A 24624-nucleotide genomic window follows, 5' to 3' on the forward strand; every position below is an offset into this window, starting at 1 on the left:
CAGAGAGGTCAGAGCCGAGAGCGATCTGTTTAATGGGCACACTGAGGATGGCGGTTCCGGGAGGGTCCAGGTAGTGGTCAAGGCGCGGCGAGCCAGCAAGCGTAGTCTAGGTGGGTAGCCTCTTGGCTCGGGTCCTGCCGGGCCCCGCCCCAGACCCCGCCCCGAGGCGGTGCTAATCCGGGCCCCGCCCCCTGGAGAGCACTTCCGGCGCAGAGGAATTCCGGGTGTGGTTCGACTGCTGGCGGGCCGGCTGTGCCCTAGCGAAGGGGGTCCCCCATGAGTGCGGCGCCCCTGGTGGGCTACAGCAGCAGCGGCTCCGAGGATGAGGCTGAGGCCGGGGCCCGGGTCCGGCCGGGGACTAGAGGCTGCAGTCGGTGAGGAGCGAGGAAGACTTTCTGGGGAGGGTGCGGGTTGGCACCCGGACCGGACCCGAGCTTTGGGGTGGTTGGGGAGGGTGCCGGGCTGCTCGCAAGGGAAGGAAAAGGGGCACCGGGGGAAGGGAGGATCCGGAGGACAGCCTTGGACAAAGCCCCGGAGTGCCCCCACCCGGCTGGGCCAAGATTAGGAGGCAGGAAACGTGGGCTCGGGTCCAGCCTCCGCCGCTGGCCCACTCGTCTCCCGGCGCGCACCGCTGTACCACCCTAGGTCTGCTTCCTCATTTGGAGAGTGTTTTCCTTTATCCAGTATATATTCATTGAGCACCCTCTCTGCGCCAGGCTCGGGACTGGGGACTCAGCAGTGAGCAAAACCATCCAAGTCTCCTACTTTGTGGAGCTTCAGTTCTTAATTGCCAAGCCTGGTGCATCCTGAGTGCTTTTCAAGCAGTGTCCCGGTTCATCTCACAATAGCCCTATCAGGTTGCAGTGCACTGTACAGATGAGGAAACTGAGGCCCACAGTGACTTGCCCAAGTCCACGGAGCTAGGAAGTGTCATTCCAGCTGAGGCCTGTCCAGTTAGGGCATGTGACCTCTGAACCACATATTGCCACTTGACCCGTTGTTAACCATGGGGACCACGTTCCCTGCTAAAGTCTGCCTCCGCGAGCCGTTGGGAGACCCCAAAGAGACAGTGTTGGGGAAAGAGCTTTGTGGTTATCTAGAAGCTGCTTACAGCTCCTGGTGAGAAATAGACACGCAGACTCACCTGGTACAAGGTGTTACAACTTTCATTGTGTGTACAGAGGTAGAGAATGCTAAGAGGCTAAATGTGCTTGATTTCTTCTTTTCTCTTGCAGGGGCCAGAGCCCCCTTCCCAGCCAGAAGTTGCCAGTACCCGACAGTGTGCTGGACATGTTCCCAGGCACCGAGGAGAGGCCTGAGGATGATAGCACAAAACATGGGGGCCGGGTGCGCACCTTTCCCCATGAGCGGGGCAACTGGGCCACCCACGTCTATGTACCATGTGAGTAACGCATGACAGGCACGTGGCTGACACTGACAGGTGCCCCTTATGGGAGGAAGCTGGCCCCAACAAGGAGGAAGAAGCCAGAAACCTCTGACACTGGTGGTGGGAAAGAGATTAACTCAACAGAGAGAGAACAAGTTTCAAAAACTAGGGAATTTTTCTGTTAACTTGGTTTCAGGTTTTCTGGCCTTTGTTTTTACAGTGGGATGTAGTTGATTATCAATGTTGTGATAGTTTCAGGTGTACAGCAAAGTGATTCAGTTGTACATATACATTTATCTATTCTTTTTCAAATTCTTTTCCCATTTAGGTTGTTACATAATATTGAGCAGAGTTCCCTGTGCTGTACAGTTCAGTTTTGAATTCGTTGCCTGAAATATTTTTTACTAACCCTGTGTATACTGTTCTCCCTGCTCATGAGGATGTGACCAAGGGAGGGTCTAGGGCAGAGTGTCAAGGCCATCCCAGACTGCAGCTGTAGCTGGTACTTTATTTCAAAGAGGGCTGTCAGTGTGCTGGCCTCCAGTCCCACCCCACCCTAGCCCTAATGAGTGAGCGGCAGGCAGAAAATGCCCAGGGTTCAGAGTCTGACCTCACTCCAGTACCCACTGCTCTGTGTGCCCTTTAGTAAGTTGCTGACTTCTCAGAGCCTCAGTCTCCTCTAAAATGGGGATAGTAGTAATACCTATCCTCTAGGACTTTTGTGAAGATTAAATCAGATAATCTATGTCAAGTTCTTAGCATGATACACGGAGAATGTGGTGGCTCTTATTACATTGTGTTAGATCAGGTAAACTCTTGGAACCTCCATTTCCCCATCCACAGAATGAGAATGATTCTCTCTACTGCATACTCTACAGGGCACTTGAGCAAATCCAGTAAGTTATTAGTTGTGAGCAGACTATTAACCATGCAGCTCTAGTCACATGTTTGGTTAAAAAAAATGAATAATCTGTGAAAATACAGTGGTGGTCCTTGTTGCATTCTTTGTCTTTATGAACAATCAGGAGATTCTAAATGTCTGATTAAAAAAATGAACTGTTTCTGATTATGGGTTACTGTGGAGCTGTAATTATGGGCTTGATTTATGTAATGAGAGGAAGGCTGTCCAACATATAGTGTTGTATGGAGAAAGCCAATGGAAGAACTGGTATGCCCTCATCTTTTTTAACAAATAAGATATATACGTTAGTACATGCACTGAGAAAAGGCTGGGGAAATAGGCATCACATTTGACAGCCTTTATCTCTAGGGTAGTATCTTGAAAGTGGGCTGTATGTGCCTGGGGACGAGATCAAGATGATCCACTAGAGAGAAAAGTATTAAAACCTTTTAATGTGTTTCTCTTTATCTCATCTTTTAAAATTTCTGTTGTTCCAAGTGTACATTTTATAACACACACAATTTTGCAGTGTAGCACATGTTTGTAATTTAGAAATAAATACACATTTATTGTGGGTATGTGGGCAAGCTTGGTTGACTAAGGGCCTGTGCAATCACAGTAGTTTGGAGACCACTGCTGTACGCGGTAGGATATCAGGGGCCCCTACTTTCTCTGTCACATATTTCTTTTCTCACTTGAATTCTTTTCAAAGAGCATGTATGTGTTACTTCTGTAGCCATAAATGTATATTAAAGTATTATTCGAAATACATAGACATAGGCTACTCTCAAAAGCCTTTCTCCGCCTTCTGGGCTTCATCCAGCCATGCCACCCTGGCTAAGAGAATGGCCCACCCTCTCCACTCCTCCCCTCCAGATGAAGCCAGGGAGGAGTTCCTGGACCTGCTTGACGTGCTGCTGCCCCACGCACAGACATACGTCCCCCGGCTGGTAAGGATGGAGGCCTTCCACCTCAGCCTGTCCCAGAGCGTGGTTCTGCGCCATCACTGGATCCTCCCCTTCGTGCAGGCTCTGAAAGACCGCGTGGCCTCCTTCCAGAGGTGAGTGCCCAGTGCTTCCCTCTGCCCCTCATCTCCCTCCCCTTCAAGGCTCCTCTTCCTGTCCTGAGCTCTTGTGGGGATGGACCTGTGGGATGCACTACCCCTTCAAGCAGGCAAACCTAAAGGTTAGCACACCGAACATCTCCCAGAGCCGCCTGCTGCGCGCTTCATCCCATGTGCCCTTGGGCGTGCCACGTAAGCTCTGGAAGCCTCCGAGCCTTACCTGTGTGCGGGTCAGGGGAGTGGTGGTGGCTCCCTCAGAGGGGGACTTGTGAGAGTGAATGAGATCACGCATACCCTCAACGTGGCACTTGGCGAACGATCAGAGCTCACCCCCACTCTGGTTTTATCTGCCAGCCTAGGCTTCTTTTCCCTTGACTATTTCATACCTCTTCTTTCCACTAGAAATGCCCCTCCTTCGAGACTTGGCCAGATCAAAGCACTGCTCCTTCACTGAGGCTGTCCTAATTGGTATCTCCTCCAGAATTCTTCAGGCCCAGGGACCCTGCTGTCCTGTGCTTGTCTACACCCCAGTGCTCGTTCCACTCATCCTCATATCCATATTCAGTCATCCCCATGTCCCATCTCCCGCTTGGAGCCCAAGTTCCTGCAGGCCAGGAATGCGGCTGCTCTCTGAATTACCCCACAGCTTTTGTCCAGGTGCTTTGCTCACTATAGGCATCAAATGGGTGTTTGTTGAATGACTGAGCAGGAGAGAGAGAGCCCAGAAATCCTCCTCTGGATCCTCTGAATGTTGGTTCCAGTAGGAGCCTAAGAAGCCATCCAGGTGGTGGTTTTCTACTCCTGGTCTTATCTGCAGAGTCCTTTCTTCTGATGAGGTGTTACACAGATCCCTGATGTGTAGCTGGGTAAGAGAGATAAAAACAGAAGTCTTTTAGCCAAAGCCCCACCCTCGCAGTTCAGGAGGCCCGAGGCCCAGGAATTCCATAGAACTACTCTGCCCCATTGGAGGACTGCCCACTTTGTGTAGCCCCTACTCGGGGCCAGAGGAGGAAGGGATTTGCTCCAATTCAGTCAGTTAGCCAGCGACTCAGGACTAAAACTCATCTCTCTCCCTAATCCAGCCCCCATCCCTCTTTTTATTGAGTCATGTATGTTAGTCAGGACCCTCTTGATCGCCGGTGCCAGAAATCCAACCAAAAGTGGCTTAAACAGGGGGAATTTATAGGCTGGTGTAACTAAAATGTTTAGAGGTAGCACTGGCTTCATACATGGGACCGGGAGACGTCAGATGGCAGCAAGTCCTTTCCCCTTCTACATGAGAATGCTTCAGTTATCCTGCTTCTAGCTGTGTCCCTGGATAAAGGTAGAATGCCAGATGTGTTCTTGGGCCACGTCACTTATGGTAAAAATGACTTATGAGCACGTCATGTCTGGGCTGGGAAGACTGTGAGTGAACTAAGCCCCTCCTGGGAAACCATGGCTTGGGCCTCCCTGCATGCGGTGGTTCCCTACCTAGGCAGGTCCCTTGCTGGGCCTCTGGAAACTTTGCGCAAGGGCTATTACAAGAGGTATTGCTCCCCAGGGTGGCTGGGGTGGGTGGATATAGCTTGTTCTCTTGCTCTTTTAGGGAACAGCCCCTGGACCACTGGGTTGGCCCTCCCTGGTGCTGCCCTGCTGGTGCAGTGTTTCCTAGCCTGTATCCTGAAGGAAGCTGGGCCGGGTGGCCTCTTCAGGTTTGACTGGTTGAGCCTAAGATGACCAAGAGTGGGTAGTGCACCTTTGATTCTATGGCTGTGACTGAGGGAATGCTATGCTCTGATTGTCCAGGCCTGTCAAGTACACACCCCTGGGTGGGGGCAGGTTGACCACTCTACCAGCACAAAATGGGAGAGCAGTCCTCCTATATAAGATCACCAGGAGAAAGGGTGTTGGTTGGTGTATTAGTCAGGGTTCTCCAGAGAAACAGAATCAATAAGATGTATACAGATACACATAAGAGGAGATTTGTTATAGGTATTGGCTTATGTGGTTATGGAGGCCAAGAAGTCCACTGTCGGCCATCTGCAAGGAGAGAACCAGGAAAGCGGGTGGTGTAATTCAGTTTGATTCCAAAGTCCTAAAAATCAGGGGGCTGATGGTGTTAAGTCCTGGTGTGAGCCTGAAAGCCTGAGTACCAGCACGCCAGTGTCAGAGGGCAGGAGAAGATGGACGTCTCAGCTCAAGCAGAGAGGGGGAGTTTGTCCTTCCTCTGCCTTTTTGTTCTATTCAGACCCTCAACAGATTGGATGATGCCCACCCACCCACATTGCGGAGGGCCGTTTGCTTTACTCAGTTCACCAATTCAAATGCTAGTCTTTCCAGAAACACTCTCACAGACAAACCCAAACATAATGTTTCACCAGCTATCTGGGCATCCCTTAGCCCAGTCAAGAGGACACATAAAATTAACCATCTCAAGTCCACCCCTTATCAACTTGACACATATGCATCTTCTTAAACCATACTTAATCTCTAAATTAAGACCACAACAAGGTCATAATTCTGCCTAACATGATACAACGTCCAGTGTACATCTGAAAATGCATTAATCCCTTCCCCAGAAGAGGAGGTAATCTTGGGCGATACTTTTTACTCTTCTAAAAGCCCATAACTTGAATACTATGATGTAAAATTAACAATACTTGAATACTAGTATAAAGTCACTACATATTATGGTACATGGTAAGGGAATAAGAGAGGAAAACAGATATCTGCTCAACATATGTACAGGCAAACCTTGTTTTATCATGCTTCACATATACTGCATTTTTTACAAACTGAAGGTTTGTGACAACTCTGCATTGAGCAAATCTGTCAGTGCCATTTTTCCAACAACAGTTGCTCACTTTGTGTCTGTCACACTTTGGTAATTCTTGCAATATTTCAAGCTTTTTCATTATTGTTACATTTGTTGTAGTGATCTGTGATCAGTGATCGTTGATGTTACTATTGTAATTGTTTTGGGGCGCCGGGAGCCACACCCATATAAGAGGGCAAACTTAATTGATAAATATGTTTGTTCTGACTGCTCCACCAACCTACCATTCCCCCACATCTCTCTCCCTCCCCTTGGGCCTCCCTATTCCCTGAGATACAACAATGTTGAAATTAATAACCCTACAGCGGCCACTAAGTATTCAGGTGAAAGAAAGAGTCACACATCTCTCACTTTAAATCAAAAGCCAAAAATGATTAAGCCTAGTGAGGAAAGGCATGTCAAAAGCAGAGGTAGGCTGAAAGCTGCTAGGTCTCTTGTCCCAGTTAGCCAGGTTGTGAATGCAAAGGAAAAGTTCTCGAACAAAATTGAAAGTGCTACTCCAGTAAACACAAGAATGATAAGAAAGCGTTTCGCTGGTTTGGGGGAAGTTTTAGTGGTCTGGATAGATGATCAAACCAGCCACAACATTCCCTTAGGGCAAAGCCTAATTCAGAGCAAGGCCCTAACCCTCTTCAATTCTCTGAAGGCTGAGAGAAGTGAGGAAGCTACAGAAGAAGAGTTTGGAGCTAGCAGAGGTTGGTTCATGAGGTTTAAGGAAAGAAGCCATTTCTATAACATAAAAGCGTGAGGTGAAGCAGCAAGTGCTGATGCAGAAGCTGCAGCAACTGATCCAGAAGATCTAGCTGAGACAATTCATGAAGGTGGCTACACTAAACAATTGATTTTCAATATATGAAACAGCCTTCTATTGGAAGAAGATGCCATCTAGGACTTTCATAGCCAGAGAGGAGTCAGTGTCTGGCTTCACAGCTTCAAAGGACAGGCTTACTCTCTCGTTAGGGGCTGATACAGCTGGTGACTTTAAATTGAAGCCAATGCTCACTAGCTATTTCAAAAATCCTAGGGCCCTTAAGAATTATGTTAGGTCTACTCTGTTTGTGCTCTATAAATGGAACAACAAAGCCTGGATGACAGCACATCTGTTGACAGCATGGTTTACTGACTATTTTAAGCCCACTGTTGAGACATACTGCTTAGGAAAAAAAAGATTCTTTTTAAAATATTACTGCTTATTGACAATGTACCTGGTAACCCAAGAGCTCTGATGGAGATGTACAATGAGATCAATGTTGTTTTCATGCTGCTAACACAACATCAGTTCTGCAGCCCATGGATCAAGGAGTAATTTCAACTTTCAAGTCTTATTACTTACAAGTCTTACTATTTAAGAAATACATTTCATCAGGTTGTAGCTGCCATAGATAGTGATTCCTCTGATGGATCTGGGCAGTCATTTGAAAACCTTCTGGAAAGGATTCACCATTCTAGATGCCATTAAGAACAATTGTGATTCATGGGAAGAGGTCAAAATATCAACATACACAGGAGTTTGGAAGAAGTTGATTCCAACCCTCATGGATGACTTTGAAGGTCTCAGGACTTCACTGGAGGAAGTAATTGCAGATGTGATGGAAACAGCAAGAGAGCTAGAATTAGAAGTGAAGACTCAAGATGTGACTGAACTGCTGCCATCTTGTGATAGAACTTTAACAGATGAGTTGCTTCTTATGGATGAGCAAAAGAGTGACTTCTTGAGATGCAGTCTACTCCTGGTAAAGATGTTGTGAAGATTGTTGAAATGACAACAAAAGACTTAGAATATTCCGTAAACTTAGTTGATAAAGCAGTGGCAGGGTTTGAGAGGATTGACTCCAATTTTGAAAGAAGTTCTGTGGGTAAAATGCTATCAAACAGCATTGCATTGCATGCTACAGAGAAATTATTCATAAAAGGAAGAATTGATCGATGTGGCAAACTTCATCGTTTGCCTTATTGTCGTCTCATTTTAAGGAATTGCCATCGCCACCCAGTCTTCAGCAACCACCACCTTGACCAGTCAGCAGCCACCTACATCGAGGCCGGATCCTCCACCGGCAAAGAGATGATGACTCACTGAAGGCTCAAATGATGGTTAGCATTTTTTAGCGATAAAGTATTTTAAAAATAAGGTATGTACATTGTTTCCTTAGACATAATGGCTTTGTTTAATAGACTACAGTGTAGTATAAATGTAACTTTTATATGCACTGGGAAGCCAGAAAATTGTGTGACTCACTTTACTGTGGGGCTCTGGATCCAAATCTGCAGTGTCCCTGAGGTGTCCTGTGTATATATACTCGCAGACGTATTCATAACAAAGTAAGGAGGAAATACTCATGACGATTATAGCCCTCATTTTTGTAACTGGTCACACGGTCGTAGCTGATATTTACAACTACCTTCCACTACCTAGCTCTCTGTTCCCTTTGCCTTCAGCAAGCACCTCAGATGGTTGTGGTTCTTTAGCTGGGGTAGTGACCCAAATCTTCATTCCCGAAGGTTCTGGGCCATTACTAATCCTGCCTGGATTAGGTTGTTGTAGTTTTCCTTGGCCTGAAATCAGTAGGCATGGTAATACTAAAAGATGCCCTAACAGATCTCCTGTATTCCAGATATCCTCTTCCATATCTCCATTGTGGAGTAGTAGTCCAGTTTCCCCTCGGTAGTCAGGATCAATGACCCCAGCCAACACTGTAACTCTTTTGTCTGTTGATTCAAAGGTACAGGAGCCCAGAGTGGCAAGTCTCAACTTCCAGTTCAGTGGAAGCACTACATCTCCTGGTGGAAGCATTCCTCCCTCGGAACTAAGACCTCTGGGCTAGCAGAGCATGAACTTGTGGGAACAGGAAGCAAACGTTTTGCTAATGCATCACTAGGGCAATGGTGAGTGGTACCACTCCCATTTCTACCCCTTGATTCCTGGCCCTGTGAATCCTGGCTACAAGAGAAACAGCACCATATGTGGCTGCTGATTCAGAGCAGATACAGATACTGTGGGTTCTGTTCCAGAATAAAATAGAGTGAATGACACGAAGTTTTTGGTTTCCCAATGCACATAAAAGTTATGTCTATAAAGTGTGCGATAGCATTATGTTTAAAAAAAAGAGGTACATACCTTATTTCAAAACTACTTTATCCTTCATCTCAAAGGGGATATCTCGATATGCCCCACACCATTGGACCTCTAGACATTTCACTGAGGTAGAAGGCCCTGAATTTTAGTTGGATTTATTTCCCACCCTCTGACACACAAATGTCTTAGCAATAAGTCCAGAGTAGTTGCCACTTCCTGCTCATTAGGTCCAGTCAACATAATGTCATCAATGTACTGGAGCAGTGTGATATCTAGTGGAAGGGAAAGGTGAGCAAACCCTCTATAGTAAATTAGGACATAGGGCTGGAGGGTGCTATAGCCCTGAGGTAGGACAGTGAAGGTGCATTGCTGGCCTGAAAGTAAACTGCTTCTGGTCCTTATGGACAGGGATGGAGGGAAATGTATTTGCCAAATCAACAGCTGCAAACCAGGAACCAGGGGATGTGTTAATTTGCTCAAGTAATGAAACCACATCTGGAAGAGCCACCACCTCCAATCATCAGTTTATGATCATCCACTGTCATCTTCCACGATCCATCTGTCTTCTGCCCAGACAGAACGGGGGTTGAATGGAGATGTGGGAGTCGCCACCCCTGCATCTCTCAAGTCCTTGATGGTGGCGCTGATCTCTGCAGTCCCTCCAGGGATGCGGTATTGCTTTTCATTTCCCATTTTCCTAGGTAGAGGCAGCCCTAATAGCTTGCACTTGGCCTTTCCCACCGTAATAGCCCTCACTCCACAGGTGAGAGAATCAGTGTGGGGATTCTGCCTGTTGCTGAGTATGTCTATTCCAATTATACATTCTGGAACTGCAGAAATAACCACAGGATGGGTTTGGGGACCCGCTGGGCCCACTGTGAGATGGACCTGAGCTACAACTCCACTGATCACCTGACCTCCATTAACCCCTACTCCGAGTGATGAGCCACAGTGACATTTTGGGTCTCCAGGAGTTCGTGTCATTTCAGAGCCAATGTCCAGTAGTTCCCCAAAGGCTGGTTATTTCCTTTTCCCCAGTGCGCAGTTACCCTGGTAAAATGGCATAGGTCCCTTTGGGGAAGGCTGGGAGAAAGATTAACAGTATAAATTTGTAGTAATGTACCGGGGTCCTTCCTCAAGGGGACCCGACTTCCCCTTCATTCAAGCGGCTCTGGGTCTGTGAACTGGCTCCATTCTGGGAATTGAGGGGCCATGACTCTGCCTTTATGATTCAAGTTAGACTTTGGCTCACCTGGCCTAGAACTTTCCTGCTTATACAGATGAAGGAAGAATTTAGTAGGCTTCCTATCTATGTCACTTCTAGAAACAGTCAACACCCTGTGTCTGCACAAGTCAGACTTCTGATTGCTGCTTCGACTCTGCTGTCCTTTACGGTAACTACGCCCACCTTGCGGGCCAGGTATTTCCAGTTCACTCACTGTGGGCCACCTTTTGGTCCGTGTTTCAGCCACCTAACCAAACAGACCCCTTTCCAACTCCCGGAGCTGCAGCATTACATGCCGAATCTCCGCTTAGCAAGCCCATATCCGTAAATTCAGCCTGATCCCACTTTTGATCCTTCTGTCGTTGCCCCACACCTTTTTTTTTTTTTTTTTAATATTCACTTATTTTTATTTTTGGCTGTGTCGGGTCTTAGTCGCGGCATGCAGGATCTTTCATTGTGGTGCACGGGCTTCTCTCTAGTTGTGGCACGCAGGTTCCAGAGCGTGTGGGCTCTGTAGTTGCGGCACACAGGCTCTCTAGTTGTGGCGTTCAGGTTCAGTAGCTCTGCGGCATGTGGGATCCTAATTTCCTGACCAGGGATTGAACCCGCGTCCCCTGCACTGGAAGGCGGATTCTTAACCACTGGACCACCAGGGAAGTCCCACCCCACACCTTTAATATCCATTCCCACACACGTCCCCTGGATTTCTGCTTGTATATGTTAGGAAACTCAAATAGTTCTGGAGTGTAGCACATCTCCTCGTGGGCCACACATGGTACCTCACCTTTAGGGGGTCTGCTGGGACTTGAGTCTAGTTATAGGTCTAGAAGCAAAGAGGGGTGTTGGAGGTGGGTCCTGAGGGGACTCAGCATTTTCTTGGCATCTGCCTCAGGGGAGGCCATTACCATTTCCTCAGGCAATGCAGGGTTAATCCCCTCAAAGGTGGAAAGGTCCATAACACTAGGTGGGGGAGGACACTTCCACTGCGTCGGAGAAGACTCATCAGAATTTAAGGGCTCGGGCATCCCTGGTGGTGCAGTGGTTAAGAATCCGCCTGCAAATGCAGGGGACACGGGTTCGAGCCCTGGCCCGGGAATATCCCACATGCCGTGGAGCAACTAAGCCTGTGTGCCACAACTACTGAGCCTGTGCTCTAGAGCCCGCGAGCCACAACTACTGAAGCCTGTGCACCTAGAGCCCATGCTCTGCAACAGGAGAGGCCACCGCAATGAGAAGCCCACGCACCGCAAGGAAAAGTAGCCCCCACTCACCGCAACTAGAGAAAGCCTGCACGCAGCAACGAAGACCCAATGCAGCCAAAAATAAAATAAAGTAAATTAAAAAAAAAAAAAGAATTTAAGGGCTCAATATGCCGAGCTTCATCAGAGTTTCCCACAAGTCCCCATACTTTCCCAATCAGTGCCCTCACTGTAACTGTAAAATCCTGCTTGTTCGAGGAGTTCAACTTGTGTTATAATTCAGCAAATGGCAGGATAAGGTTCCAGATTTGATTTTCAGCAATTTCAGCCCTGCAGCTACAGGGAATCAAGGTCTCCTTTAGGGCACACCGAGAAGCTCTTAGGTCCTTTATGCTTGAGTTGGGAATTCAATACCCTGAGCTCATCTTTTCATTTCACCACTTTGTCCAGCAACATTAGGAGCAGCCAACCAACATCATTATATTCCTTAGTTTTCCAAAAATGTTCGCAAGTAGCATATAGGGTCACTCAGCTCCTTGCTTCTAATAAATGGCTGATGAGTGGTATCAAGGAAGACATTTTCACATCTCCAGAAACAGTCCGTGCAGCCTATCAGTGCTCTCTTTACTACTGGAGATAACAGTCATTAGCATCTTTGAATCGAATCAGATTAGAGAGCGAATTCCAGAAACCCCAGAACCAATTCAGAAAACTCATCCTTAAAATTCTGTTCCTGTAGAACCATTCTCAGTGCCAACACCTGTATTAGGGTTCCCCAGAAAAACAGAACCAATAGGATAGAGAGAGTAAATAGAGATAGGAGGAAATGCACTGTAGGAATTGGTTCACGCAGTTATGAAGGTCAGGTCCCAAATCTGCCAACAGCAAGCTGGGGAACCAGGAAAGCCAGTGGTGTCATTCAGCATGAGTCCAAAGGCCTGAGCACCGGGGAGGGATGGGGGGACCGGTGGCGTAATGACTGATATGAGCCTGAAAGCCTAAGAACCAAGGACCCCAACGTCCAAGGGCAGGGGAAGCTGGATGTCCCAGTTCCAGCAGAGAGAGCGTGCATTTGCCCTTCCTCTGCCTTTCTGTTCTATTCTGAAAAGTAGGATGATGCCCACCCACACCGGAGAGGGCAATTTGCTCCACTCAGTTCATCAATTCAAATGCTAATCTTTCTGGAAACACCCTCACAGACACCCCAGAAATAATGTTTTACCAGCTATCTGGGCAACCCTTAGTCCAGTCAAGTCAATGCATAAAATTACCCTTTATAGTTGGGTGCAAACGCCCCATGTCCACCCCAGGACATCTGGCAGGTACTCTACACTTAACCGAGCTCCTGCTGCTTCTATCACCCCTTACATTTTCCCCAGAAGGGATGCACTAGGAGGCTGAAGGCTGACAGGAAAGCCAAAAGTTAACTGACTTCGTGCCCTCGGACAAGTTGTGAGATTCTAACCGGCAAGCTGGGTTGTTGTGTTCCCTCAGATGAGAGTGAGAGCTTGGCCTGGAGCCTGTAAAATGAGTGTTTCCTGTAATGGGATTTGCCAAGTTGGTCCAGGAAGGGCAGGAAGCCAGTTTGTTCCCTGAGATCACCTGGTGTCCCAGAGAACACAGGCGGAACCAGCCAGGGTCAGAGCACTTACCTGGCAGAATTTGATGGTCCCCGTGTAACTGATCTGAGAGGTGGGTGACGGTATTTCTGCGGCAGTCTCACACCAACAGAGACCCCTCACTAAAGCATCAGGTGAGAGCAAGGGCTCTGGAATCAGGCAGATTGAAGCTCAAATTGTGACTCACCAAATTCAGCCTCACCAAGCTTCAGTTTCTGTGTCTGTAAAATGGGTGTCATTGTAGCACCTGCCTCACAGAGTTGTATGAGGATCCCCAAGCTCAGCCCAGGCACACGGAAATGTTCTTGTTGCTTAGACTGGATCAGAATTGGTTTTTGTTAACCTGCAAAGAAAAAAACTGGCTCTTAAGTGATCTATTATCACCGGCCTAATGACTTTCTCAGTTCCCATCAGTAAAGCTGGGGTAGTCGCAAATCGCTTATTGGAATCAGCTGCTCTTAATAAAGTAAAATTTTTGCTGGCATCTGAGTCAAGCTATGTGTTACCTGGACTGGGTGATTATTTAAGGTCTTGCCCAGCTCTAATATTTTAGGGTTCAGTTTACCACCTGTATAATAGGGTGACAATACTAAATGTGAACTGAGTTAACTGAATTTTCAAAGTGATGTTTTTTAATATACACTATTTTCTCTGATTTTTTTCCTTATTATTCTTCCTGAAATGTGGTCCTTCTTCTAAATTTCAGATTCTGCTTTACTGCCGACCGGGTAAAGATTTACACCAATCAAGAGAAGACCAGGTGGGTCTCCCCACTCTGCCCCCAGTTGTTTCCAGAAGAGGATTCTTTGGAGTAAAGACTTGAGGAGGCCTTGTCTCTCTCAATTTTTTGTTTGTTTGTGTTTTAACCGGCCCTATGACTACAAGGGCAACTGTTCCCAAATCTGAACCTTTCATTAAGAAAAATAACTCAGGGAGCATGGGAGGAGGAGCAGAGGGAGAGAACAACATCTTGGTTTAGTGGGAAAAGTCTGAGACTCAAAGAAAACCTGGGTGCCTGACCAGCTCTGCCTGCAATTTAACGTTGAGCTCATACCTTCAACCTCTGTGACCTGCCATTTCCAAGCTGTCACATCATCCATCACATCCTGTCCCATTTCCAAGCATCCATCATTGGGCAGTTGTGAAGCTCAGATGAACGAAACAAGTTTTATAAAAGCATTCAAGGATGAGATGAACATAAGAAGAAACTGTTGTTATCAAGGCTTCAAAGCAAGCCTCCCTGTCAGATCCACTCACTGGATCTGAGCTGCCTTCTGCTCTCAGCACCTCTGAGAAGAGTACTCATTCGCTCATTCATTCATTCATTCTATGCTGCACAAACTTGTTAAACACCTCCCGGTGCCAGGCACTTGCCGTACACTACAGATCAGCAGTGAAAAGGTCGGCATAGTCTCTGCTCTGTGGGATCTCACATTCTGCAGGGGAGACAGACAATAAACAAGGAAATGAGATCGTTAATAACTATCGTGTGAAACGATAGTCTGGAGCAAGTGGCCGAGGAGGGCGCTAGCAAGGTGGCATTTGATGGCGACATGAGGACAAGAAGGAATCAGCCTTGGGAAGAGCTACCCCAGGAGCCTCCAAGCAGAGGACACAGCCAAGGAGGTGACTGAGGAGGAAAGAGCCTGGCATGTTGGAGGAGGCCAGTGAAGCAGAACTTGGGGAGCACGTGGGAGAGTGTGAGGAGATGAGTCAGGCAGGGTTAACTCCCGCAGGGCCTTCAAGGTCAAGGTCAGGAGTTTGGATTTTCAGTGTCACAGAAGCCATCGGAGGGATCTAAGCAGAGACGTGATCCGATTTACGTTTGTAAACGTCAGTCCAGCCCTATCTTGTCTGTGTCTGTGGCTCCTGAGTGGAGAAAAGATCTAAAAGAGCAAGGTTGGATGCAGGGAGAGCAGACAGGTGAGGCGCCAGTGGTGGCCTGGCTTAGGGGGATGGCAGTGGAAGAGCCAAGAAGCAGACACATTCCCGATATACTGGAGGTAGAATCAACTGGAGTTACCAGTGGGTTGGGTCTGTGCACAGTAAGGGGAAGAATCAAAGTAGATTCCTGGGTTTGGGGTTTCAACAGCTAGGTAAATATAGACAAATGGCCCCGTTGTCTGTGATGGGAAACACCTGTGGGAGGAAGATGAGAAGTTCTGCTTTGTACCTGGTGGATTTTGCCGCCTGTGAGACCCCCGGGTGGAAGAGTCGCACACACAAGTGGGTATACAGGAGAGGTGCCAGCCGGAGATAGAAATGTGGGAGCCATCGGGCTGTGTGATACTGAAAGCAGGGCTGGGTGAGATCAGCCTGCGGGAGAGGGCAGGCGTCGCCGGCTCTGCAGCCCCTGACCATTTAGAGGCTGGAAAGGAGAGAGCGGCAGAGGAGACTGGACAGGAGGCCAGAGGTGGGGTCACACCAGGACGGTGTGGTGGGTGGTCTCTTGGAAGCCAAGAGAAAAAAGGGCTTCAGGGAGGGAGGAGTCAAGTATCTGAGTTCAGGAACACAGGTGGTTGGCAGCTTTGACAGGAGCGGTTCCTGGCCGAGTGGACTGAAGATGGGCGGGGAGGCGTGAGAGACTGCTGAGGGAGACAAATCGTCAGAACGCGCGTTTTACCGGGCAGGGGATGGGGGCTGGCTGAGGGTGTGGGTTCAAGGGAGGGGTTTTAGAGATTAGAGGGTGCTTACGGGAGGGAGAGGGAAGTGCCAGAGAGGGAAGCCCTGGAGAAAGAGTCCGACATGGGAGTTAGGCCGGCAAGCCTGGGCGCCACAGCCTGGGGGTCCGTAGCCTTGGCAGCAGCAGATGAAGACGGCCCTGCTAGGGCTCTTAGACCCTGGGGAAGGAGGGGGGATGTGCGATTAGAGCCAGGGAAGGATGGAGAGCCAGCTCGGGGAGCAGGGAAACGAACTGAACTCACGGCCCAGACCTCCCTCCCTCCCGGCTTTCCTCTGTCGCATCCTCTGCCCCCTCGAGGATGGTTTCTGTTCTCAGGCTGCGTCTCATGCCCGTGTGGTCTCCACCTCTGTCTCCCCCCAGGACCTTTGTTGGACTCGAGGTCACCTCGGGACACACCCAATTCCTGGACCTGGTTTCAGAGGTGGACAGGGTCATGGAGGAGTTTGACCTCACCACTTTCTACCAGGTAATCAGCAGCGTCTTTTTCTCTCCACTGACCCATCTCTAATAGGAATAAAATCAGTCTTAAAGAAACGCTTGTTAGAGGCAAACCGAAGAGCCCTCTAGAACTTGCCCGTGGGAAGTGTCCATTCGGCCAGCCCTCAGAGGACACACAACCCTGGAGAGTTGAGGGTCTGAGGTGTAGTCGGATGCAGCCCAGCGGAGGTCCAACATTTCTTACAAATCTTCTGTTCTCTCTTCAATATGCATGAGATTTATGTCTTCTACTCTATAATGTATCCATGTTTATTTTTATATTTTTTAGGAAGTAGTTTTCCCCAATACTTTTTAGTCACGTTGACACTCCAGGTAGAGTTGCAGCTTCGCATACCTTCCTGTGCCTTCCTGTGCCTTGCCCCGTGCCCTCTAGGGGAACTTGAACTCCAAGTCGAATATCAAGGCTTTAAAGGGCCAGTGGTTTTGCTTGATATATTCTTTTAAAATCATGCTGAGAGATATAAGTATGAATTTGAGTGGAGATAATTTATAGTTTTATAATTTTAGACATTTTGGTTTTTGTTCATCTTAAAAAGTATGTCATCTCTTGAAATATTTTTGATCAGAAAACATTAAATCTGGGACGTGTGTTCTCTTCCACATTCCAGAGGTAATGACTCTCTATGATATGTAAAGGAGAGCCTCAGAACAGGACTGTCTTAGCTCAGGCGGCCATAACCAGATACCATAGACTGCATGACTTACACAATAGAAATTTACTTTCTCGGGCTTCCCTGGTGGCACAGTGGTTAAGAACCCACCTGCCAATGCAGGGGACACGGGTTCAAGCCCTGGTCCGGGAAGATCCCACATGCCACAGAGCAACAGAGCCCGAGCGCCACAGCCATTGAAGCCCGCGTGCTTAGAGCCTGGGCTCCGCAACAAGAGAAGCCACCGCGATGAGAAGCCCGCGCACTGCAACGAAGGGTAGCCCCCACTTGCTGCAACTAGAGAAAGCCCGCGCACAGCAACAAAGACCCAATGCAACCAAAACTAACTAAATAAATGATTTAAAAAAAGAAATTTACTTTCTCACAGTTCTGGAGGCTAGACGTCCAAAACCAAGGTGCCATCACGGTCAGTTTCTGTTGAGGCCTCTCTTCCTGGCTTGTAGATGGCCGTCTTCTCACTGTGTCCTCACATGATGGAAAGAGAGAGGAAGCAGCTCTCTGCCGTCTCTTATATGGGCACTAATCCCATCATGAGGGCCCCACCTTTAGGACCTCATCTAAACCTAATTACCTCCCAAAGGCCCCTTCTCCAAATACCATCACAGTGGGGGTTAAGGCTTCAATATATGAATTTGGGGGACACAATTCAGTCCATAGCAGGGACCAATCCAGGGCTATTTTATCTGTCTGTGGAGGGTGCTTGGGATCAACACTGAGGATCTAGTCTCCCATGAATCAGGTCAGGGATGCAGCAGGGATACCGTGACAACTCTGTCACAGAGCTGCTTTGATGTCTGCGCCTGCCACGACCTCCAGGTGACCGCCTGTCTCCCCGCCGTTCCTCTGCAGGACCCCTCATTCCACATCAGTCTGGCCTGGTGCGTGGGTGATGCACGTCTCCAGCTGGAAGGGCAGTGCCTGCGGGAACTACAGGTGAATTCCCAGGGCAGGAGCATGGAAGGTGCTGAACCCCAGAAGCTGGGGGATGGAGGGGAGCTGACAGGCGCTGAGGATTAGGCATGCAAACCTGAATCCTGGCATAGGAAGTAACTGGCATAGCCAGAGACCCCAACACCTTACCCTGCGCCTCACAGTGCAGTCCCAGACCACCTGGGAACTTATTAGCAACACTCACTCAAGCCCCAATCCAGATCTAAGTAATCAGAATTTAACAAGATCGCTAGGGATTTGTGTGCACGTTAAAATTTGAGAAGCCCTGCCCTAGAACACTAATCTGAGAGGATGCTGCGGGCCTCCCCTGAAGTCCTAGACCCTCACCCAGAGGTCAAAGGCTCGGGTGCTCCCAGGGGCCTGGCAGGTGCTGGAAATGAGTGAAACGCACCAGGTCTAAAGAACGTCCACCCTCACAGCCTTTCTCGTATTGTGATAAGTAGGGGATATCTTTCACTTTCCCGTCAGTGCCCTCAGAGAAGCCGGTACTCACCCCTGGTGCAGGCAGCTGCCATGCAGGAATGTGGACCTCGTGTTGCAAGCACTTCTGTTTTTCAAGAGAAGCCAGAAATCTTAATTTTTGTGGGTAATCCCTCTATTTTCAAATGCTGGCAACCAATATGTATTTTTTAAGAAAACATTTTGCGAGCCAGACAACACATGTGCAGACGGGACACAGCCCGTGGGCCATCATCAAGTAGCCACATCTGCTCTTGGTCTAATCATTCTGGAGGCAGCAAGGTGCTCCGGTCTCAGGCTCCAGTAGACCCAGGTCCCAAGCCTGGTTTTATTGGATTCTGTGGTCCAGGGCTCTGAGCATCCATTTCCTTACCTGCAAAGTTGGGATGATAGGACTGACCTCACAAGACTGCAGAGCTGATTAGACAAGGTAACCTGGAGAGCCTGGCGCCTGCGTGGCCCTCAGCCTCCCCCGAGCAGGCCTAACCTCTGAAGGATTTCAGTAGGCTGGCTTTCTTTGCAGTGCCCTCGGGGTCCCTGATTCCCCTTAACGTGATGGTCCTCTCCTGGTTTAAGGAAATCGTGGGTGAGTTTGAAGACTCCGAGACGTTGCTGCGTGCGCACGCCGAGCAGATCCGCTGCAAGTCTGGGAACAAATTCTTCTCGATGCCTCTGAAGTGAGCACCAGAGGCCCTCGTTGTCCTGGGCCCCGCCCTCTACAGCCAGGCAGAGATGGAGGAACCCACTCAGACTGATGGGGATGCTGCCAGTCCCACCACTGGGAGGCCCGGCCAAATGTGCAGCCGCTTCTGCTCCTCCCCGGGAGCTGGTTCTCTTTTGGCCCTTTTGGGGTTGCAGGTTGGGTGCTGCTGCGTTGCGATCATCCCCAGAAATCACCAGTAGAGGGCAGCCAGGGCTTCCTAGTTCTAGGTCTGTGGTGGTTATGCCTAAAACAAGACACAACAAAAGATGGGGGGTCACCTGGTGAGCCCACCCAGACTCAGCCTGAATCCCCACTGTAGTCCCTCCAACAAATGGCCCCTTCCCCACAGCTCCGTGGGCTGTCTGCATTTTGATGCCATTGGCCCCAGATGAGGAGTTTTGTAAGCCATCATGCCCTGACTCATCTCTGCTCAAGCCTGACATAGCGTGCTTCCACCGGCCTGTCATCCTCCCTCCTTGACACGGTGTCGCTTTTATTTATTTGTTTGTAGTCTCACCCCCTCCTATGCCAGCAGAGGCCATTTCAGGGCCAAGGCCCAGGGTGCTAATTTGTGGTTTAGCATCAGTTTTCTCCATTCCTTCCTCCCACTCACCCCCAGCCAGGTGCCTGGGGAGACTTGAGCAGATGTTTCATCTTGGCCTGACTGGTGGCTTTAAGCCAGGCCTCCAACGCTCTGTGACCTCTGGCTTCCCATCAGCTTCCCAAAGAAGCAGAGAGGAGCCTTCACCAGGCAGAGTTCTCTTTCTCCTGCCTCCAGCTGCCTGCTGTGGCCTGCGGGCAACCCCAGGGGCTGCAGAGGAAAGGCCAGGGGCTGCACAGGGGTTTTTGTTTTTCTCCGAGCCCTCTCGGGGAGCAAACGACCAGTTGCCATCTGATTTCTAGTGATGGAGAAAGAGACACTTTGATGTTTTAGTTTAAAATTAGGTTCAGCAAATAAAAATTGCAATTTTTATTCTGGATTTTGTTTTGGACCACTTCTTTTCAACTAGGTGCAAAGATGACTTTCCTCTGCCCCCATCTTCCCCAGCCTGCTTCACAGTTTGGCGGTGCTCTCGGGAGTCTCTGTTACGACGTCTAAGGTGGCTGGGAGAGGCCTTAGCGATGCCTCAGTACAGGGTGCCTCAGTACAGGGTGGGGTCACCTGGCCTGCCAGGCCTGCTGGCCAGAGGGTCGCACACACCGCACCTAGACCAGGGCGTAAGCACAGACATTTAGAGGCGATCCTGCTATAACACTTCTGAGTCCTTTCTAGGACCCTCTCAGCTGTTCCTCCCAAGAACCCATGAAAAGTAAACTGGGTTGGAATGATTATTCTGCTTTTCCAGAAAAGCAGGTTCCATGACTTGCCTGGGGTCACGTGAGAAGTCAGGTAAGGCCCTAACCTCAATGTTGCCCTTTGCAGCCTGCCAGGCCTGCTCTCCCTACTCCACCTCGAGCCCCCAAGGGAAAGATGTGGGGAGAGGGGGCCTGTGGCTCTGGCCCCCACCGTGCCTCCCATCTGCGCTTCCTGAGGCCAGCTCCCCATCGCCATGCTGAGAGACCCAGGAGATCACACTCTGTGCCCTTCCTCCCCAAGCCCTCTGCATTGAGCTGCTGATTCAACTAGGACTGGCCAGTCAGTTCTTCTGGCTTTTGCGCTCACGCGGGCTGGAGAGGGAGAAGCCGGCCATCCTTCCTGGCAAATCTGTGCAGCCAGCACTTACTGGCACCTGCTCTGTGCCAGTCCCCGACCTGGGCAGTTGGGTGAATCAGACTCCTCCGGCCCTCTGGATACTCGCAGTGATGCGGGGGGATGGTGGTAGCAGACAGGGTGCAGAGAAGAATCCCCATCCCCAACCTTCGCACATCTCAGACTGGGAGATACAAGCAAAGGCACCGAAATTCCTACAGGTTCCAACCTCAGGATGGAGGCAAGCCTCCAACAAGGCGGGTTCTGTGGGCACAGACCCCCTGATCTTCCTCATCAGGGACATGGAGCCTGCATCTCAGGCACTCGCTCTTCCTGGGAGGGGCCCCCATGTCATGTAGCATCACCATTAACAAACCCAGGAGGACAGACTGGCCGGCCAGGCCCCTGGGGGAAGACGTGGCACGGATGGAATTAGCGTACAGCGACTTTGATAAATGGGCCAAGATCAATAACCGGCTCTTCAAGAGAGGATGGAAGGTGGTGATAGAGGAAGGAAGCAGGAGATCCACCAAGCGGGGAGGGGCAGCAGGCGGCAGGGCTTGGCGGGCACCCAGACACTGAGAGTGCAGCTGGAGAGGGTGCGTTCACGGGCGCCACGCTGACAGTGCAAGAGCAGCTGGGGCTCTTCCATAAGAGGAGATGTGCTCCGGAGACAGGAGGCAAGACCAGAGCAGGCTGGGGTCCACCCCTCGGCAGGCTGGCTCAGAATAAAGACACGCTCTCGAGGGGGATCTTATCACACCAGGGAGGGTGCAAAATCAACACATCTGGCCTCGGTGTCCTCAGATGTTCCCCGCAGGGCAGAGAAATCATCATCTCTCGGCCTGTTTGGCCCTTTTCCACCTGGCACTCTCCCTTCTCTCCACACGCCTCTCCAGACCACCCCAGCTTTGTTTCCAAGGAAGCGGGAAATTACCTCGGCTTGTTTGTTTATTCCCTGTCTTGGTACCAGAAGCCCAGGGGGCCCGCAGGGGGCGCCAGGGGTGGGGGTGGGGTCTCTGGGCCTGGGTCCAGCCCACAGTGCCTTTCCTTTCCTGAGCGAGGGATCTCAGTCTCTACCTGAGCCAGAATCTCCTTTAACAGATGAGGAGGCTAACGCAAAGAAGGGAGATAACTTGCTCAAGTTTGCCCAGTAAGTAAATTCGTGCTGGGCAGGAACCCCTGGCCTGGCTTCGGATCCAGAGCTGTTTGTATAACCTCTCACACCACAGCAGGGTCTCAGAATGAAACTGTGCTGTGAAATGAGGTGTCTGGGCTTTAATTCAAAAGACTCCAGGAAAAAAAGCGGGGAGGTTAGGGGCTAGATGAAAAGATAGAGGTGAGATGGGGGTGGTGGTTTAAAGCTGGGTGACTGAGGATACATTCAGTTAGATATACATATATATAACTGAATCACTCTCCCCCTATTGCAATAGTCTTTCTGAATAAAATGTCTCTTTACTACTTTAACCTCTGTCCAGCTCTAGTTCTCTTGAACAGTTTTTGGTGCCATGATTCAGATCTGGATCAGAACCACCACTGAATCCTCAGATGCGACAGCCAGGCCTCACAGGGCACACCTACCTACACGTTTTGTCTCCGGTCTGCTTGCTGGTTTGGGGATCCAGTGGTGAGGCCGACTCCAAAACCCAGTGCTCTGGATAAATGTCCATTGACGCGGAATGAGGACAGATCTTGATTCTTAGGACTCAGAGTATACTCTAGAAACTGGGTTAGAGCCCTAGACAAGCCAAAGCCAGGCTAGAGTCCTGGGTTTCTCTGTAACAAGCTAGGTCAGAGTCCTAGGCTTTTCTGTTGGTAGGAGGCTGGTCCCTGTAAGGGACAGGCTGGGTTAGAATCCCATGTTTTTCTGTTCGTACGTGTAAAGGCACTATTAGTCAAGAACATGGGGGCTTCTTAATCACCGGGAACTCTCCTCAGACTCCTGCTGGCCACATGCTTCTACGGCCCTAGTACTGTCTGCTTTTGTTGGCAAAACTTGACCACAAACTCTCTTAAGCTAACACAGCCCCTCTGGGGCTCCTGGGATCTGCTCAAATTAGTCCACCCAAGGGGAAGCCCTAGGGCAAAAGGGAACTAAAATTTCTGATGCACAGTGGTCCACTTTCTTCACTCGGTATGAAGAAGCCGAAAACAGCTAAATGATTCAAACCTCATTCAAACTATTGAAGTTCTTAAATAATGTCTTCAGAAAATGTTTTCTGGGACTTCCCTGGCGGCGTGGTGGTTAAGACTCTGCGCTCCCAATGCAGGGGGCCCAGGTTCGATCCCTAGTAGGGGAACTAGATCCCACATGCATGCCGCAACTAAGAGTTTACATGCCACAACTAAGGAGCCTGCAAGCCACAACTAAAGAAGTCCGCCTGCCGCAACTAAGACCCAGCGCAACCAAATAAATAAATATTTAAAAAGAAAATGTTTTCTGACCCAGGAAACCTAGACACCTTCATAGTGCCCCGGAGTTCCCCTCCCAGCTCTCCATGATATCTGTCCCTCTCTCCCAGAACGTCCTTCACCAGCGGCACCCCAGCCCCTCAACTCCCTGAAACTGTAAGGTTCTCCAGATCCCCACCTCTTGTAGATGAAGCTCAGGGTGTGGTTGTTACCCATTCTCAAGGGAGGCAAACAGAAAAGAGAACATTTAAACCTTGGTCTCTCTCAGAATTACATGCCATCATCAAGAAATTTCCTGGACTTCCCTGGTGGTCCAAGGGTTAAGAATCCACCTTCCACGGGCTTCCCTGGTGGCACAGTGGTTGAGAGTCTGCCTGCCGAAGCAGGGGACACGGGTTCGTGCCCCGGTCTGGGAGGATCCCACATGCCGCGGAGCGGCTGGGCCCGTGAGCCATGGCCGCTGAGCCTGCGCATCCGGAGCCTGTGCTCTGCAACGAGAGAGGCCACAACAGTGAGAGGCCCACGTACCACAAAAAAAAAAAAAAAAAAAAAAAGAATCCACCTTCCAATGCAGGGGACGTGGGTTCGATCCCTGGTTGGGGAACTAAGATCCCACATGCCGCGGGACAACTAAGCCTATGTGCTCTAGAGCCCGCGTGCCACAACTAGAGACCCCATGTGCCGCAACTACCGAGCCCACGTGTTCTGAAGCCCACGCACTGCAACTACTGAACCTGTAGAGAGAAGCCCACAACTAGAGAGAAGCCCGGGCGCCACCATGAAGAACCCGCGTACTTCAAGGAATGATCCTGCGTGCCACAACTAAGACCCGATGCAGCCAAATTAATTAATAAGTTAATTTTAAAAAGAAAAGAATTTTCCTGAGTCCCGAATGAAAAAGGAAAGATTTCTTGAAGATTTATTCAGTCTTCAATTGAAGATTGTTCTGGGAGCATACTCTCCAGATTCCCCAATTTATGTCAACTTATCCACCTATTGGCTGGCCCTGGGGATACCTCCCTCTGGCTTGGAAAGGCCGAATGGAGCACCATCCCTGAAGACCCTCAAGGGTCTCAGATGACCCTGATTCTCATTGGAGAACGAAGGAAGTAAGAGGAAAGTTACCAGGAGCCATCCCTCGGGTCCCTCTCACCAAACCTGGTCGGCTGTGTATTCAAAATTGTAAACAGCAAAGAGATGAACTGTGGCTGACCATCACCATCAATTAGGAACAACAGGAAAGAGCATCTGGGGCTGGACCTGACCTCC

The 24624-nt window shown here is 49.6% G+C and overlaps 1 protein-coding gene across 2 annotated transcripts; it reads left to right on the forward strand.

Annotated features, from left to right (window-relative positions):
* The first annotated feature begins 218 nt into the window (after positions 1–218).
* USB1 (U6 snRNA biogenesis phosphodiesterase 1) lies at positions 219–20223 on the forward strand. Of its 2 annotated transcripts, XM_059998846.1 has the most exons (7): positions 219–374; positions 1236–1402; positions 3165–3348; positions 13992–14045; positions 16329–16434; positions 17987–18070; positions 19124–20223. In XM_059998846.1, the coding sequence occupies exons 1-7, from the start codon at positions 277–279 to the stop codon at positions 19226–19228; spliced, it is 798 nt and encodes a 265-aa protein (XP_059854829.1). In that variant the 5' UTR covers positions 219–276; the 3' UTR covers positions 19229–20223. The 2 variants fall into 2 exon arrangements, with proteins under 2 accessions (XP_059854829.1, XP_059854830.1); XM_059998847.1 differs by lacking the exons at positions 17987–18070; positions 19124–20223 and adding an exon at positions 17240–17465.
* Positions 20224–24624: the final 4401 nt, after the last annotated feature.

The sequence above is a fragment of the Delphinus delphis genome, chromosome 20 (assembly GCF_949987515.2).
Source record: "Delphinus delphis chromosome 20, mDelDel1.2, whole genome shotgun sequence".
Taxonomy (NCBI): Eukaryota; Metazoa; Chordata; class Mammalia; order Artiodactyla; family Delphinidae; genus Delphinus; species Delphinus delphis.